At 44.0% G+C, this 19,609-nt stretch overlaps 1 protein-coding gene across 5 annotated transcripts in view; it reads left to right on the top strand.

The window, feature by feature from the left end:
* Kpna7 (karyopherin subunit alpha 7) overlaps window positions 1–19,609 on the top strand; it is a 115,396-nt gene that overhangs the window by 71,101 nt on the left and 24,686 nt on the right. For 4 of the 5 annotated variants that reach the window (XM_031338703.1, XM_031338700.1, XM_031338699.1 and 1 more), the window contains exons 4-7: window positions 4,266–4,360; window positions 5,096–5,364; window positions 12,613–12,695; window positions 16,465–16,728. In XM_031338703.1, coding sequence (XP_031194563.1) covers window positions 4,266–4,360; window positions 5,096–5,364; window positions 12,613–12,695; window positions 16,465–16,728 — 711 coding nt within the window. The remainder of the gene's footprint in view (window positions 1–4,265; window positions 4,361–5,095; window positions 5,365–12,612; window positions 12,696–16,464; window positions 16,729–19,609) is intronic. The other variant, XM_031338701.1, reaches the window with a different exon arrangement.

The following is a 19,609-nucleotide window of genomic DNA, read 5'->3' as shown; positions in this document are numbered from 1 at the left end:
TCCTTCAATGCAGAGGCAATGTTAACATCCGGGACAAAGAACTGGATCCGGTATTTGTCACAATGGAACTACACAGAAGGGAGAGCAGAAGTGAACATGTCAGAAGCCAGTGATCCCTTACCGAGCCTGGCCTCCAGTCAACCACCCAAGCCATCCCAGCTCTTACATCCACAGGTGTGAAGGGCACCCTGCAAAGGCTGTGGATTGAATTCATTAGCTGTGTCTTGTCACACTTTCTCCCACATGGTACCTAAATTTACAAATAAGAAACAAGAAAGAAGAGAGACACCATGGAATCTCGGAGGAGAGCAGACACACTCTGAATGTTCTTTCCTGACCTTCTATAAAGACCTTCCACAGGACCTTTGACTGGGTTCCTTGTTTTGTGCCAAACATAGATCTAGATTCACAAGCTCTCCAAACAGTAACTCTTCTCCCTCCAGGTCACTGACTTGTCTTGCTCACTGTGATCATCCTTCTCTTGGATTGCAGAAAGTCTAATGCAGATGTCACCAAGACACTCACCGTGACCTTGAACCAGTTCCCCAGTGTTTCATCTTCTGTGAACTGCTCTACTTCCCTCTTTTGAGATCTGTCATCTCTCCACACTGTGACATGGATTTGGTCCTCCCCATGCTCTTCCTCTCTGCTCCTACGTCGCCCAGCATAAGGTGTGTGTCTTACTGATGGGTTCCAGAGAACAGCTCTCATCTCCAGATTTCCACCATCACTCCGGGATTTTGAAGGCAGAATCATGTGCCCAGTATGCTCATAATGATCGCTCCTCTTGCCAGTATAACCCAAGGAAGAAACCCTGTCATTCTTCCTTCCTGTGTATTTGAAGGGCCCCTGCTTCCTTTCATTAGAGCACATCTTTCTTGTCTCTTGGCCTTTGTAGTCTTCTGACAAAGAGTCTGTAGTCCAACTCCCAACAATGGTCAGCAGCAGCTGCAAATGGAAGTCCAAGGATCTAGCAGTTTCTCCGTCCCCCAGGGCAAGCAGGTGAAGCAGAGAGAGGGAGTGTCGAGAACTTTTTTTTTCAAAGAATTATTTATTTTATGTCTGTAAGTACACTGTAGTTGTCTTCAGACATACCCGAAGAGGGCATCAGATCCCATTACAGATGACTGTGAGCCACCATGTGGTTGCTGGGAATTGAACTCAGGACCTCTAGAAGAACAGTCAGTGCTCTTAACCACTGAGCCATCTCTCCAGCCCTAGATTAGAGAACTTTTATTCTATGATTTTTGTTGAAATATATATCTGGGCCTTAGATCTGGGAATCCTCTTCTTCTCCTATAATTCTTAGATTTGCTCTTTTTATAGTGTCCCAGATTTTGTGTCAGCAACTTTTTAAATTTAACATTTTCTTTGATGTATTGAGTTCTTTAATTGTATCTTCTACACCTGTTCTCTGCCTGAGGTTTTCCATCTCTAGGATTCCTTCAGTTTGTGTTTTCTTTATTGCCTCTATTCCCATTTTCAGGTCTTGAACAGTTTTATTCATTTCCTTTACTGGTTTGGTTATATTTTCCTATATTTCTTTAAGGGGTTTATTCATTTCCTCTTTAAAGATCTCTATCATCTTCATAAGATTGGTTTCAGCTGTGTTAGGATATCCAGAGTTTGCTATAGCAGGTTAGCTGGGCTCTGGTGGCTCTTGATGATTGTTTTCTTACACAGGCTTTGGCCATCTGGTTGTCCCTGGTGCAGGCAGGACACTGGGAATGCAGGCAGAGTTGTGGGCCAGAAGTAGAATGCAGGAGTTTGCCTCTGCTGGGTATGCTTAGGAAGACAGGATGGGCAAGGGTCTGGGGCAGAGTACTGCTTAGTTATTCCAGATGTTGCCAAGCCTGGTTATCCCAGACGTTGTCAGGCCTGGTTGTCCCTGATTGCCCCAGGCCTCTGGGAATGCAGACAGAGGTGGATGTCCTTGCTACTACCAGGCCTCCAGAAATACAGGAAGAGTTGTAGCCAGCAACAGTGTGCAGGTGACAGGGTGGAGTTTCACCACTGCTGGGTGTGCCTAAGGGGACCCAGCCTTCATTTTATTTATTTATTTATTTATTTATTTATTTATTTATTAAGCATAGGATGGATCTCCTCCACGCTTTTTCTGACTTGGTGGCCGGGGGTCTTCTCTAGGTCTGCCTGGCTTTTACAGGCTTGTCCATTGTCCCCTCTGCTCCTTGAGCCTTCTGCTCAGAGTTCCATTTCTCCTGTGTGCTTTGCTCCTGGTAATTTTCTCTTTACTTTTATGGATGACAGAGATTTAAGACATCTTTATTTGTCTTTCCTTCTGAGACCCCTGATTCTGCCTGTGTGTCTTGCCAGCTTCCTTCCTATCTCTTTCCCTCCTCTCTTTCTTTCCTCCCTTCCCCTTGTCTTCTTCTCTTTCTCCTCCATTTGTCTTTCCTTCCTCCCTTTTCCCTCTTTTCCCTCTTTCTTTTTTTCTCTTTTCCTACTTTGCCCCTTTCCATTTCTGTCTTCTGGAAATTGAACCATGGACTGTGTGCAGCTTGGGAAAGCACCTGATCACTGTGTTATACACCAGCCCTAAGACACTAGGTGGGACTGGAGAGATGGCTCAGCAGTTAAGAGAACTGGCTACTCATTCAGAGGACCCAGGTTCAAGGTCACCACCAACGTGGTGGTTTGTAACCATCTGTAATTAACTCCAGACCCAGAAGGATTCATAAGCCCTTTTCTGGTCTCCATGGCACACAGTACCCAGATACCTCCACCACCTTCAAAAAACATGACAAAACCCTATCCACACACATACAGATAAAATTTTAACAACGCACATGCTAGGCACAGAAGTTATGAGCACTTGTTCATTTCACAGAGGACCCAGATTTGGTTCCCAGTACTTTGTCAGGCAGTTTCCAACCATCAATAATAACAGCCACAAGAAGCTCAGAACCTCCAGTCGTGGTGCTCACCCACTATCACGCATGTACACACACACTAGTTGTGGTGCTCACCCACTATCACGCATGTACACACACACCAGTCGTGGTGCTCACCCGCTATCATGCATGTACACACACCACAGACACACATTTAAAATATTTAATTTTTTAAAAGAATATATATGTATATATGTATATACAGTATATATACAGTATATATATATATATATATATATATATATATATATATAGTACCTGTCTTCAGACACACCAGAAGAGGGCATCAGACCTCATTACAGATGGTTGTGCGCCACTATGTGCTTGCTGGCATTTGAACTCAGGACCTCTGAAAGAGTAGTCAGTGCTCTTAACCACTGAGCCATCTCTCCAGCCCTTGTTTTTTGTTTTTTTAAGAAAGGTACTAAGGGTACCAGGATCACCTTACCCTAAATATGGAGAGTGTCATACTTGGACTTATGGCCAGCAAATACCCCTTGGTATAGAGCATTGTGGACATCTGTTCACGTCAAGTGGATAACTAAGTTAAGTATACTGGTTGGTTTTCTGTGTCAACTTGACACAGGCTAGAGTTATCACAGAGAAAGGAGCTTCAGTTGAGGAAATACCTCCATGAGATCCAGCTGTAAGGCATTTTCTCAATTAGTGATCAAGGGGGTAGGGCTCCTTGTAGGTGGTGCTATCCCTGGGCTGGTGGTCTTGGTTTCTATAAGAAAGCAAGTTCAAACCAAGGGCAAACCAGGGGAAGCAAGCCAGTAAGTAACATCCCTTCATAGCCTCTGCATCAGCTCCTGCTTGAGTTCCAGTCCTGACTTCCTTTGGTAATGAACAGCAATATAGAAGGTATAAGCTGAGTAAACCCTTTCTCCCCAACTTGCTTCTTGGTCATGATGTTTTATGTAGGAATAGAAACCCTAACTGAAGCCAAGTGGTGGTGGCACTTGCCTTTAATCCCAGCACTTGGGAGGCAGAGGCAGGTGGATTTCTGAGTTCGAGGCCAGCCTGGTCTACAGAGTGAGTTCCAGGACAGCCAGGGCTACACAGAGAAACCCTGTCTCGAAGACAAAACAAAGCAAAAACAAAAATAAACAAAAGAAATCCTAACTGAGACACTAAGTGATGTTTATTATAACGGTAAGTTGTTTGTGGTGTTTATTTACTGTGTGCAAGTGTAGCCAGTGTGTCTGGTCCAATGGTGAGGGTCAGGCTTTTCACCCTGTGGATATCAAACTCCAGTTGTCAGACTTGGCAGCAAGTGCCTTTGCCCTCTGAGCCACCTCCTCACTCCTATCCTTTCTTCTGACACAGGCTGAATGACTAACCTGAATGTAGTTTTCCTGGCAGGCCAACTTCACTGTGGATGACATCATCCAAGGGGTGAATAGTTCAGACACCATCCTGTGTTTCCGGGCCACCCAGGCTGCCAGGTACCATCATGTAGACTCTGATATTTGTAGTTTTATAGCCAAAAGTGAGCTCCTGGAGCCTGTTGAGTTTCCTGCCGCTGGCAAAATGCTCATACAATGCAGAAAAGTCTAGTTCATCCAAAAGCAGGAGGCAACTACCGCACTCCTTGAGAGCAACTTAAGAAATGCAGTGTGTTGTCAGAGATGAATGGCTCAATTTACATTGGCCTCTGCAGGGATTTCAGGCCATAGAAAATACCTGATGGGCAAAAAGTTGCTTTAGGACTACTGCAAAGACTTACAGAAGTAACAATAGCTCTAGCTAACTCTCTTATCTGGGAGTTAAAGATTGGGCTTTAGCATCGGGGATAAAGCACCTGCCTAGAACTCCCCAGGGTATGGTTGGGGTGTGACTCAGTGCAAGAGCCTAGAATCTCCCAGTGAGAAACTCAGGGTATGGCTCAGTGGTAGAGCACCTGCCTAGAATGCCCCAGTGAGGGGATGGGAGTGTTGCTCAGTGGTAGAGCACCTGTCTAGAATCCCCCAGTGAGGGTTTGGGGTGTTGTTCAGTGGTTAGAACACCTGCCTAGAATCCCCCAGTGAAGGCATAGGGGTGAGGCTCATATAAGAGCACAGGTGCCTGGCATATATGAGGCCCTGGGTTCAACTAGAAACATTGGAAAAAAGAGAAGAATGCCAAGAGCATGTTTTCCCACATATTGTGACCTCCCCTACTCTTTTTGTCTCACTGCACAGGGAAATGCTATCTCAGGAAAATAACCCTCCTCTAAATTTGATTATTGAGGCAGGGATCATTCCCAAGCTGGTGGACTTCCTGGAGGCGACACCTTACCCTAAGCTGCAGTTAGAGGCAGCATGGGTGCTCACCATCATTGCCTCGGGAACTTCAGAGCAGACTGGAGCTGTTGTGAAAGGGGGTGCCATTCAGCCACTGATCGAACTCCTCCATTCCCCACACCTAACCGTGTCTGAGCAGGCAGTGTGTGCCCTCGGGAACATTGCTGGTAAGACACTGTCCTCAGTGTGCTAAGGCATGAGAGGGGCGAGGGGAAGGATGGCCACACCGTGTGCTGGAGCGTATTTCTCTGTTACACTTGATTTCCTGGCACCCACATCAACCCCAGTGTAAATACCTAGTGCTGAGGAGTGAGCTGCTTCACAGCCCAAGGTCAGAGACTGAGAATGGAGGCGGAACCCTGAGGAAGCAGCAGCATATGCTTAAGCAGGAAGCTGCACAGGAGCATCAGCTCCTTCCCGGTCCGACAGCAGCTGGCCTTAACAGATTCCGGATCAAAGATAAGCCCAGAGCTACGTGCAGTGGTGCCGCATGTAACCGCATGTAGCCGCTATCCTAACATTTGGGAGGTGGAGGCTGGAGGATCAGGAATTCAAGGTTATATTTGAGGCCAGTCTGGGGTTCCTAAGAATTCTGTCTCAAAAAAAAAACCCCACAAGGTTTGGGGGTAAAGTGTGAGGACCAGTTTTGATCCCTGGACAGTGTGGTGATGCATGCTTGTAATCCCAGCACTTAAGGGACAGAGATGAGAAGGTCATCTTGAGTTCTAAGCCAGCCAAGGGTGCACAGCATGCCCTTGACTCAAAAAAAGAAAAAAAAAGAAAAGAAAGAAAGAAAGAAAGAAAAAGAAAGGGAAAAAGAAAAAGAAAAAGAAAAAGTGAGACCACACTAGTCTGGGTTAGGTAGCATGCATGAAGCTCCATGTTTCATCCCAACATCTTATAAGCCAGGTATGGGCTAACTGTCTAAAGGCCCAGCACAGAGAAATTAGGGGCAGGATGATCAGAAGATCAAGGTCATTCTCTGCAGTAGGTATAAAGCCAACCCAGGCTACATGAGATGACGACTCAAAATGAAACAAAAAGAAGTCTTAGGCCCTTGCAGTATGCTTCTAGTCTTATTTATTTTATGTATGTGGTGAATACACTGTTGCTCTCTTCAGACACACCAGAAGAGGACATCCGATCCCATTACAGATGGTCGTGAGCCACCGTATGGTTGCTGGGAATTGAACTCAGGACCTCTGGAAGAGCAGCTATTGCTCTTAACTGCTGAGCCATCTTACCACCCCATGTATTTGTTCTTAAGTAAGCCAGGACCCTAGAAGCCTGTCTCCTGGGAAAAATCAGAGACAGAGACAGGGAGGGGTGGGATGGGAAGAGGACATATAATAGTTTAGTTATAGGTAGATGGAGAGAGAGAGTCAGAGACAGTTTTGTGCACTTGCAGTGAGATATTTTCCCTGAAAATCCCAGTGTGGTCTGGGAGATAAATGCTTTATGCCCCATGTGGCATGGGAAAATCCAAGGCAAGGAAGAGTTGTAAGCCCCAGATTCCAGGCTGAAATGAAAACAGTGTATTGGGGAGCCCCTTAGGATTTGGAAAGTTAAAACTAACCAAGTGTTAGTAGTTTTCAAGTTCACAGAAGCTACAGTCCCTCTGATCTCCAGGGACTTCAGGCCTGAGATAACCAAGAGAATACAGAGCAACCACGCAGTGAGATAGCCAAGAGAATTCAACCACACAGTGAGATAGCCAAGAGAATGCAGAGCAACCATGCAGAAGTGGTTTTTGGTTTTTGTTTTGTTTTGTTTTTGTTATTGTTGTTTTTGTTTTTGAGACAAAGTTTTTTGTCTGTGTCATCCTGGCTGTCCTGGAGCTTGCTCTGTAGATCAGGCTAGTCTCAACCTCAATAGTTCTGTCTGCCTTCCCCTCCCAAGTGCTAGGATTAAAGGCATGTGCCATCATGGTACAGTATAACAACCATTTTGGGAATGCTTCAGGAGGCTTGCCTCTTTGACAGAAGTTGGATTTTGGGTCAATGGGAAATGAAGAAGACCGAGGTAGGTGTGACTTAGGCATTGTCTTGATAGCTAATGTAAACCAAGACATGTGTCATACTCATATACTGGGGCTGGAGGTACTTAGTGTGGATGGTAGTGTGTTGGCTTGACATGTGGGAGGCCCAGGGTTTTGTCTCGGGTCAATATAAAATTGGACATGAGCGTGCACACCTCTGATCCCACTACTTGGAAGTTAGAAGCAGGAGGATCAGGAGGAGTTCAAGGACACCCTTGGTTACATACTGAATTTGAGGCCATCCTGAGCTACATAGCAAGTTCCAGGCCAGCTAAGAGCTACATAGTGAGACTGTATCTCAAAACAGCAAGGGACTGGAGAGATGGTTTTGTAGGAATGAACAAAGGTTGCTCTTGCAAAAGACCTGAGTTTGGTTCCTAGCATCCACATGGTGGAGACTCACAATCACCTGTAACTGGCATCCCAGGAGATCTGATTCCCTTTTCTGGGCTCCTCAGGAACCAGCCCCACATGTGATGCATATGCGTACATGCAAGCAAAACACACCCATAAAATAAAAACAAATTTGGTACAGATAAGGTTGGTTTATTAAGGACTAAAGATGACTCGGTGGGCAAAGGGCACTTGTCACCAAGCCTGATGACCTAGGCTCTAGCTCAGCCTACATAATGAAAAGAGAGAACTGACTCCTGCAAATAGTCCCCTCACCTCCAAGTGCACACTGTGACATGCATGAACTTACACATAGGCACACAAAAATGTTTTATGAAAAGTTGGTATATTAAAGAGTAGGCAAGGTTGAAGCAGGAGAGTCATGAGTCCATTGTAGGCTACACAGTGAGTTTGAGGCTGGTGTCTCATATGTAACAAGACCCCCTCTTACAAACCAACAGATGCCAGACACACAGGTGCAGATCTTTACTCCCAGCACTTGGGAGGCAAAGGCAAGTGGGTCTCTGTAAGTTTGAGGTCAACATGATCTACATAAAGAATTCCAGGACAGCCAGGACTATAGCGAAATCATCTCTAAAAATAAAAAATAAAAAATGGGCAGGCATGGCAACACTTGCCTTTTATCCCAACACTTAGGAAGCAGGATAACATATAATATGTATATATAGTGGATTATGTTGATGGATTTCTGTATATTGAAACATCCCTGCATCCCTGGGATGAAGCCTACTTGATTGTGGTGAATGATTGTTTTGATGTGTTCTTGGATTCTGTTGGCAAGAATTTTATTATTTTTGCATCAATGTTCATAAGGGAGATTGGTCTGAAGTTCTCTTTCTTCATTTGGTCTTTGTGTGGCTTAGGTATAAGCATAATTGTGGCTTCATAGAATGAATTGGGTAGTGTACCTTCTGTTTCTATTTTCTGAAATAGTTTGAAGAGTATTGGTATTAGGTCTTCTTTAAAGGTCTGATAGAATTCTCCACTGAACCCATCTGGTCCTGGGCTTTTTTTGGTTGGGAGACGACTAATGACTGCTTCTATTTCCTTAGGGGTTGTGGGGCAGTTTAGATGGTTTATCTGATCCTGTTTTAACTTTGGCAACTTGTATGTGTCTAGAGTCTATGTATGGTCGCCACATGATCATTTCATTAGATGCTGAAAAAGCATTTGACAAAATTCAACATCCCTTCATGTTAAAAGTCTTAGAAAGATCAAGAATTCAAGGCCCATACCTAAACATAATAAAAGCAATATACAGCAAACCAGTAGCCAACATAAACTGAATGGAGAGAAACTTGAAGCAATCTCACTAAAATCAGGGACTAGACAAGACTGCCCACTCTCTCCCAATCTATTCTACGTAGTACTTGAAGTTCTAGTGAGGGCAATTAGACAATAAAAGAAGGTCAGAGGGATACAAACTGGAAAGGAAGAAGTCAAAATATCACTATTTGCAGATGATATGATCATATACTTAAAACTCCACCAGAGAACTCTTAAACCTGATAAATGACTTCATCAAAGTGGCTGGATATAAAATTGACTCAAACAAATCAGTAGCCTTCCTCTACTCAAAGGATAAACAGGCTGAGAAAGAAATTAGGGAAATGATAGCCTTTATAATAGCCACAAATAATATTACATACCTTGGTGTGACTCTAACCAAGCAAGTGAAAGATCTATATAATAACTTCAAGTCTCTGAAGAAAGAAATCAAAGATCTCAGAAGATGGAAAGATCTCCCATGCTCATGGATTGGCAGGATTAATATCGAAAAAATGGCCATCTTGCTGAAAGCAATCTACAGATTCAATGCAATCCCCATCAAAATTCCAACTCAATTCTTCACAGAGTTAAAAAGAGCAATTTGCAAATTCATTTGGAATAACAAAAAACCCAGGATAAAGAAAACTATTCTCAACAATAAAAGAATTTCTGGGAGAATCACCATCCCTGACCTCAAGTGTACTACAGAGCAATCATGATAAAAACTGTGGTATTCGTAGAGAGACAGGCAGGAAGATCAGTGGAATAGAATTGAAAACCCAGAAATGAACCCACACACCTATGGTCACTTGATCTTTGACAAAGGAGCTAAAATCATCCAGTGGAAAAAAGGCAGCATTTTAAACAAATGGTCAACGCTGGCGGTCAGCATGTAGAAGAATGCAAATCAACCCATTCTTATCTCCTTGTACAAAGTTCAAGTCCAAGTGGATCAAGGACCTCCACATAAAACCAGATACACTGAGACTTATGGAGAAGAAAGTGGGGAAGAGCCTCGAGCACATAGGTACAGGAGAAATTTTCCTGAAGAGAACACCAATAGCTTATGCTCTAAGATCAAGAATCAACAAATGGGACATCATAAAATTGCAAAGCTTCGGTAAGACAAAGGACACTGTCAATAAGACAAAAAGGCAACTAACAGATTGGGAAAAGATCTTTACCAATCCTACATGTGATAGGAGGCTAATATCCAATATATACAAAGAACTCAAGAAGTTAGATACCAGATAACCAAATAACCCTATTAAAAATGGGGTATAGAACTAAACAAAGAATTTTCAACTAAGGAATATTGAATGGCCGAGAAGCACCTAAAGAAATGTTCAAGATCCTTAGTCATCAGGGAAATGCAAATTAAAACAACCCTAAGATTCCACCTCACACCAGTCAGAGTAGCTAAAATCAAAAACTCAGGTGACAGCAGATGCTGGAGAGATTGTGGAGAAAGAGGAACACTCCTCCACTGCTGGTGATGGGAATGCAAGCTGGTACAACCACTCTGGATATCAGTTTGGCAGTTCCCCAGAAAACTGGACACAGTACTACCTGAGGACTCAGCTATACCACTCCTGGGCATATACCCAGAAGATGCTCTAACATGTAATAAGGACACGTGCTCCACTATGTTCATAGCAGCCTTATTTATAATAGCCAGGAGCTGGAAAGAACCCAGATGTCCTTCAACAGAGGAATGGGATACAGAAAATGTGGTACATTTACACAACGGAGTACTCCTCCGCTATTAAAAACGATGAATTCATGAAATTATTAGGCAAATGGATGGAACTAGAAGATATCATTCTGAGTGAGGTAACCCAATTGCAAAAGAAAACACATGGTATGCACTTACTGATAAGTGAATACAAGTCCAAAAGCTCCAAATAACCAGGATACAATTCACAAACCACATGGAGCTCAATAAGAAGAAAGACCAAAGTGTGGATGCTTCAGTCCTTCTTAGAAGGAGAACAAAATACTCACAGGAGCAAATATGGAGATAAAGTGTAGAGCAGAGACTAAAGGAAAGGTCACCCAGAGACTGTGCCACCTGGCGATTCATCCCATATACAGTTACCAAACCCACACACTATTGTGGATGCCAAGAAGTGCTTACTGAAAGGAGCCTGATATGGCTGTCTCCTGAGAGGCCCTGCCAGAGCCTTACAAATACAGAGCTGGATGTTAGCAGCCAACCATTGGACTGAGCACAGGGTTCCTAATTCAGGAGTTAGAGAAGGTACTGAAGGAGTTGAAGGGGTTTGAAACTCCATAGGAAGAACAACAATATCAACCAACCAGACCCCCCAGAACTCCCAGGGACTAAGCCATAACAAAGAAATACACATGGCTCCAGCTGCATATGTAGTAGAGGATGGTCTTGTTATGCACCAATGGAAGGAGAGGTCTTTGGTCCTATGAAGGCTCGATAGATGCCCCAGTGTAGGGAAGTTGAGGGCAGGGAGGTGGGTGTAGGTGGGTGGGTGAGTGAGGAACACCCTCATAGAGGGAAGGGGAGGGAGGATGTGATAGGGTGTTTCTGGGAGGGAGGGAAACCAGGAAAGGGGATAACATTTGAAATGTAAATAAAGAAAATATCCAATAAAAAAATTTATATGTGTGTGTGTACATGTATGTATGTATGTATGTATGTATGTATGTATGTATGTATGTGCACATATATATTCACATAGGATAAAATTGTCAAATGCTGATCTCCCTGCCTCTGTGAACCCAGAAATTGTTCTGAGTTGCCTATGGAAGTGAATGCCCCTTGTCAACATTCTTTGGAAGAAAGTGTTCTTTACCAAACTCTGTCTTTGGAGAACCATGATAAGAACTGCAGCTAGTGTTTAGAATCGACTGACCACCTAGGCAAAGCTGCTTGTCCTTCTTTTGTGTCCACGACCTCTGCTTGGAACAACTGTGGCTGTGCAGTGCCTGCTTGTGACATTGGGCATGTGTATCCACCAGCCATCTAGGAATACTGGGATCTAGTATACAGCCATTCTATGTGCCAGATACCCCAAAACGGAGTTTTAGACTGTCATCCTTTGTATAAACTTTTTTTTAAGTACATGTATTTATTTGAGGTGGGGTGGAAACTGTTCATATGCCACAGCTCTTGTGTCTCTGGAGATCAATCTTCAGGAACTGGTTCTCCCTGATATCTTGTAGGTCCCAGGAATTGAACTCAGGTCATTGGGATTAGCTGCAAGTGCCTTTATCCACTAAGCTGTCTAACTGGATCACACACAAACCTTTAACAAGTTTTCTTACGTCTATCTATGTGTCTTGTATTGGTATGTGAATACAGGTGTCCACTGAATCCAGAAGAGAAAGCCAGATCTCCCTGGAGGTGGAATTATAGGCATTTGTGATCTGACATGGATGCCGGGAACCCAATTTAGATATATTACGAGAGCAGTGTATACCCTTAACCACTCTCCAGCCCCATTATATATAAACTTTAAAAGTTAGACACCCAATTTGAGTTTCTCCTTGCCCAGTTTTTGAGGAGAGTGGATTGAGAAGTAGCCCTGGCTGGCTTGTGACTCACTATGTGGATTGGGCTGGCCTTGAACTCATACAGATGAACTTGCCTCTGCTTCCTGAATGCTGGCTCAAAGGTGCGTGCCTGGGTCTTTGTTCTCATGCTCTCTTCCATTTGTAGGTGACTGTGCAGAATTCAGAGACGATGTTATTTCCAATAATGCCATCCCGCACCTGATCAACCTCATTTCAAAAAACATACCAGTGAGTGTATTTATTTATTCATTTACTTATTGCATTTTATTTGCTGTGTTTGTGTGTGTGTGTGTGTGTGTGTGTGTGTATGTGTACATGTGCACAGTAGTATTCCCTTTCCACTAAGAAATTGAACTCAGGTTGTCATAGTTGGCAAGGAGTGTCTTTATCTGTTGAGCCATCTTGCTGGTCCATGATGATGATGATAATAATGATGATTCCTCATCTTCCTCGTCCTCCTCCTATTCACCCTTCTCATATTCCTCTTCTTCCTATTCCTCCTCTTCTCCCTCCTCCTCTCCTTCCTCTTCTCTTTTTCCTCTTCTCCCTCCTCTTCTTTTTCTCTTTTTCTCTTCTCCTCCTCCTCTTCTTTGGTAGAGTCTCATCAACTCATGTCAGGCCTCCAGCTCACTAAGTACTCAAGGCTCACCTTGAACTTCTGATCTCCCTGCCTTTATCTCATTTTTACCAGTGGTAGGATTATAGGTGTTCACTACCACAACCATGTTTGTGTGGTACTGGGGATGGGACCTAGGGGTTTATTCAAGCCAGGCGAGCACTCTCCCAACTAAGCCACATGTCTAGCCCAAGAGAACATTTTTGAATACTCACAAAAGAACTGTGTGAGACAAGAGGCTAAAAACTGTCTGACTTGGACTAAGAAGAAGGCCAGGGATCAGGCCCGTGAGCCTCCAGTGTTCCACATCAGGCAGGAAGCTGGCCATGGTGATATTCACTTGTGATCCCAGCACTCAAGAAACTTCAGCAGAAGGATGGCAAGTTCACCATCAGCCTGGGCTGCGGAGTGAACCTGAAGGTCCGCCTGCAGCTGCATAGGGAACCATGCCTCATAACTCTGAAGAACAGGAGGGGGATCATGGCTAAAGAGGTGTCAAGGGAAGATTGGATGGGTGGGATTGATGGTCTCAGATCTTGTTTCCACACTGATCATAGGGATCCCTAGAGCAGAATATTTAGGAGAGAAGGTGGAGAGACCCACAGGCAGAGCAGAAAAATGACTTTTTTGGGAGACAGGTGGTTTCCTATGTAGTCTGGTCCATCCTGGAACTCACTCTGTAGATCAGGCTGGCCTCAACTCAGAGATAAGCCTGTGTGTGCCTCCCAAGTGCTGAGATTAAAGATATGTGTGAGAGATTAAAGATAAAGATAAAGATTAAAGACCTAGTAAAAAGGTCTTCACTAGTTTCATGGCTGTGACCTTGGACCTTCAGAACTATGAGCCAAAAGAAACCATCACCTGGCCTGAAGAATGACCTTAAAATTCAGAGAGATGGCTAAGCATGGGACTTAAGCTTAGGCAGAAGGATTGTCAAGAGATTGAGGCCTGGGATGGAGATATGGCTCAGCAGTTAAGAGCACTGACTGCGCTTCCAGAGGTCTTGAGTTCAATTCCCAGCAACCACATGGTGCCTCACAACCATCTGTAATGGGATCTGATACCCTCTCCTGGAGTATATGAAGACAGCTACAGTGTACTTATATATAATAAATAAATCTTAAAAAAAAAAAAAAAGAGTTTAGCCCTAGGGTACCAAAATGGATCAAAGGGTGAAGGTACTTGCTGCCAAGCCTGGGGATCTGAGTTCAACCCTTAGAATTCACACAGTAAGAGGAACGAGCAGACTCCGGCGGGACTCTGTGGCACAAACACACTCTCATACATAAATACAATTTAAAAAGAAAATGAAGCTTCCTGAGCTATATAGTAAAAAGCTTTTTCTCAAAAGAAACAAAAGAAAGGAAAACCGAGCAGTGGTAGTGCACGCCTTTAATCCCAGCACTTGGGAGGCAGAGGCAGGTGCCTTTGAGTTCAAGGCCAGCCTGGTCTCCAGGACACAGGGCTACACAGAGAAACCCTGTCTTGAAAAACCAAAAAAAAAAAAAAAAAAAAAAAAAAAAAAAAAAAAAAAAAAAAAAAAAAAAAAAAAAAAAAAAAAAAAAAAGGAGAAAAAGGAGAAAAAGAGAGAAAGGAAAGAAATCAGGTGTGGTTGGGCTTAAGAGCAGGCCTGCAATCTCTGCTACTTGGGAGGTTGAGGCAAGAGAGCTCAAGTTCAAGGCCTGCTTGGATCAATTTAGCAGCACCATGTCTCAAAATCAAAAATAAAAAGGCCTAGAGATGGAACTGGAGAGGTGGCTCAGGGGTCAACAAAACCTGCTGCTCTTGCAGAGAACCTGAATTCAGTTCCCAGCACTCCTGTAGGTGGCTCAGAACAGTCGGTAACTCCAGCTCTAGGGAATCTGTTGCCCTCTCCTGGCCTTCACAGGTACATGGCATATAGACACATATACATACACAAATAAAAATAAAATAATTGTTTTTTTAAAAGAGAATAGGATGTAGCTCAGTGGAAGCATACATAAGAACCTGAGCTCAATTGTTACCTACCTATCTATCTCATATATCATATATATATCAAATATATAGGAAGTATACATGACAAATATATGTAGCATATATATGTAACACACACAAACACACACACACAGACATACACACATATATATATAGAGAGAGAGAGAGGGAAAGAGAGAGAGAAATATACATGAATGAACGATTATGTCAAGCCAGTAGAGTTACAGATGGCAAGAAGACCAAGTGATTCCTGAGTTTGTTTGTTAGTCTTCCTGTATCCCAGGCTGACTTTGAACTCACTATGCAGCCTGTTGACCTCATACTAACACTCTCCCAGCTTCTACCATGACTGAGATTATAGACCCATGCCTCTGCACTCAGCTGCTTGATTGTTTTTGTTTGTCAGTGAAAATGAAACCAAGGACTGGGGAGATGGCTCAATGGTTTTACTGTACTACGGTGCAAGTATAAGGACCTTGCTGGGCCGTGGTGGTGCATGCCTTTAATCCCAGCACTTGGGAGGCAGAGGCAGGCAATTTCTGAGTTCCAGGACAGCCTGGTCTACAGAGTGAGTTCCAGGACAGCCAGGGCTACAAAGAGAAACCTTGTCTCGAAAAAAAAAAAAAAGTATAAGGACCTTGAGTTCAAATCCCAAGAATGACATAGTGCCAGGTTCTGTAGCGGCTACCTGTAACGGCAGCATTCAAATAGAGAAGTAGGAGGTGGACACAGAATGCCTGGAAGCTTGCTGGCTAACAAGTGCAGTATACACACAAAGCCAGAAACTCAGAGACCCTGTCTCAAGCAAGGTGAGACTAGGAAGTGAGGGCTGACACCTCAGGGTGTCCTTGTGCCCACCGCATGAGTGTCATGACACAGGCACACCATGTACTCACGCGTGCACGCACACGTGGTATAACATTTTTATACTATTACACTAGGGAACTGGAGAGACAGCTCAGCAGTCAAGAGCACCCGCTCTTGTACAGGACCTGAGTTCCATTACCAGCACCGGTGTCAGGTGGGTGGCAAATGCCTGTAACTCCATCTCCAGAGACAAGGGATCCATTCCATCTCCTGCCCTCCATGAGTATGTGTATACACATGCCCATACCCAAACACTGACATTTGACTATATACATAAAGATAACATCTTAAAATGATTAAGTCATCCATTGAGCAGAGTAGGGAAAGACATCATGAAGCTCACAAAGCCCACATCATATGGCATTTTCATATTTAAATATAAAGTTCATTGTATTTGTCCCTGACACACATCACTGCCTCGAAAGAGTTCTTTTGATGCTCAACAGCTTTGGTCTGCACTAATCAATAAATCGTATGGATGGGGAAGGGAAGGGATGGCCACCATTTACATTCTGTCTCCTTTGCACCCCGTCACAGATCACACTTCTCCGGAACATCACATGGACTTTGTCCAAGTTATGCCAAAACAAAGATTCATATCCTTGTGAGGACGCCGTGAGGCAGATGCTACCTACCCTCTGTGAGCTCCTGCTGCATCATGATAATGAGATCCTCACAGATACCTGCTGGGCCCTGTCCTACCTGACGGAGGGCGGCAAAGAGTACATCCATCATGTGGTGACCACTGGCATCCTGCCCAGGCTTGTAGAGCTTATGACCGTCTTGGAACTCAGTGTCTTGGTAATTGTCATCCTGTCCCACATGCCTTTGCAAGAGGCTTCAGGTTAGAGCGTGTGGGTGCTGTGACTGCAGCTCAGCTAGGGGTGTGCTTTCCTCATGTTCACGAAGCCCTGGTTCCATCCCCATACCATGTAAGCTATGCACAGTGGATCATGCCTAAAATCTCAGCACCTGGGAGATGGAGGCAGGGAGATTATAATTCATAGTCATGCTTGGCTGCAAAATGAGCCCAAGGCTTTTCTGGACTATGTGACAACATGTCTCAGAAAACAAAACAGATGTATTGAATCAGCTTCTCATCTCTAGCTCCCTCCCTCCCTAGGTCTTCCACTGGATTCCCAGTTTGTCTTCTGTAAGTCTCAGTTCTCTGAGACTCTCTAGCTAAGCTCCTAGATCTGCTTCCATCTCAGACCCTAGTGGGTGGGCTGGATCTTAGGTTTTTTCCATCCAATAGCCAGAAAGGCAGCCAGTTGAACCCCTTAAAATCCTACCACCCAGGAGCCTTTCCTACCTCTTTTCCTATTGTTCTGTGGATTTTAATTTCAACTAGTTGGCTTATTTTCTTTCCCTCCTCCTCTGCCCTGTGCATGTATGTGTTTGTCTGTGCCTTGTGTGTTTGACTGACTGTCTCTCTGTGTCTGTGTGGGTCTGTGTTTACATGAGAGGCAGAGAGATGGAGAAGGACAGAGATGGAGACACAAAGAGAAATGGAGGAGACACATAGAGAGAGAGAGGGAGACAGGTACACAGAGTGACAAACACAGAGATAGATATATAAAGACAGACAGATACAGACAGACAGACATATACAGAGAAACAGATAGACAAACAGGGGCAGGCAGACAGACAGTGAGACAATGAAAAAGACAGAGAGACTGATCCATGTTGACAGACAAACACACATACACACTGGCAGAGAAAGACAAAAAGAAACAGATGAGCAAGAGAGAGGTTGGCACACAGAAACAGAGACAGACATATACACAGACACAGAAGCACAGAGAGAAGAAGACATAAAAGGAGACACACAGACAAAATCACAGTCAAAGGCACACAGACAGGGGGTCACTGCATAGTCCTGGCTGGCCTGGACTTTATATGTAGACTTGACATCAAACACACAAAGATCTACCTTTCTCTGCTTCTTGAGTGTGGGAATTAAAGGCATCCACCACTGTGCCTAGCATATATATATACTATATACTATATACCATATAATATATAGTAAAATATATATAATATATAAGAAATAAAATAAATAAAAATATGTTAAATAATAAACACACACATATGTATATATGTACATATATATACACACATATATATACATGCATATATATGTGTGTGTGTGTATATATATATATGAGAGAGAGAGAGAGAGAGAGAGAGAGAGAGAGAGAGAGAGAGAGAGAGAGAGAGAGTCTTATGTAGCTCAAACTGCCCTGGGCCTCAATCTACAGCTGATAGCCCAGACTCTTGATCCCTCTGCTCCTTCACCCCAGTACTGGCACTGAAGGTTCACACTCCCGTGTCTGGCTCTGTTCTAGCTCAACCTCTCTCAGTCACAATCCTTTATGGTATCATGTTCAGCTTTAGAGAACATCTTTTCTGAGATAACCATGGCATTTTTTCATATGTCAAAGTGGGTTTGGTGACCGTACTTGAGAGCAGGAGAAGGAAGACTATCTGGAGAGAGGTAACCAGGTCCAGCATCATATGCATGTAACTGCATGCAGGAAGCTCCGAGAGAAGGATAGCAAATGGGGTAACCTGGGCTCTATAAGAAGACATTGTCTTTAAAAAGGCAACTTTAAACATGTAAATGTTAATTGTGTGTTGGGTGAGCATGTGCCATGGTGCATGTGTGGAGGGCAGAGGACTACTTGGAGGACCTGACCCTCTCCTTCCACCACATGGGCCCTGGGAATTGAATTCAGTGATCAAGCCTGAGATTACAAGCACCTTTACCCACTGAACCATCTCACCTCCCCAAGGAATCAACTTTTTAAAAATTTGTTTATTTATTGTATATATGTGAGTATTCTATCTTCATATATACCTGCATTCCAGAAGAGCACATCGGATTCCATTACAGATAGTTGTGAGCTACCATGTGGTTGCTGGGAATTGAACTCAGGACCTCTGGAAGAGAAGCCAGTGCTCCTTAACCATTGAGCCACCTCTCCAGCCCTGGAATCAACTTTTAATAGAAGTGCAGAAGCCCAATTGGTATTATCTGGACAAGACTGTGGTGACACACCCACCTGTCATATGAGTGGGAAGTACTTAGCCTGGAATAATCTTGGAAAGCCTAGTGCTCTTGGTAGCTTTCCCTGGGGGCTGCCACCTCAGTACAAAGAAACCGACATTAAGCTCTCCTGAGATGCTGGTTGCCTTAAGCTCTATCATAGGCCCACCCTCCGGACCCACAGAGCTACTGTAAGGGGCTGGTGAACAGATCAAGAGGAGCAACCACTGGGTACTCCTTGGCTCCAATTAAGTATCCGGCAGAAGCTGGAGCCAGCATGGATATGAATACAACAGCCTCCATAATCGGCTTCTCATTTCCCCAATTGAGAATTTAGCAAGGTGGACATGTCGTGCCCACGTGTGATCCTAGCAGAGGTTGACAAAGGATTGTGAGTTCAAGGCCAGGCTAAGGATGGTGCTCATTGGTAAAAATGCTCCCCTAGGATTTAGGGAGCCTTGGGTTCCATCCCTAGTAGTGTAGAAACAAATCAGGTGGAGCACACCTGTCATCCCTGCACTCCGAGTGGAGGCAGGAGGACCAGGAAGTTCAAGGTCATCCTCTGCTACGCAGACCGGTGTGTGTTGAGACCTTGTCTCAAAAAACACAAAAGTTGGGGGGATCAAAAACTCA

Source organism: Mastomys coucha, unplaced genomic scaffold (genome assembly GCF_008632895.1).
Source record: "Mastomys coucha isolate ucsf_1 unplaced genomic scaffold, UCSF_Mcou_1 pScaffold22, whole genome shotgun sequence".
NCBI lineage: Eukaryota > Metazoa > Chordata > Mammalia > Rodentia > Muridae > Mastomys > Mastomys coucha.
The sequence above is the reverse complement of the archived record's forward strand: the minus strand, read 5'-3'. Positions and strand labels throughout refer to the sequence as shown.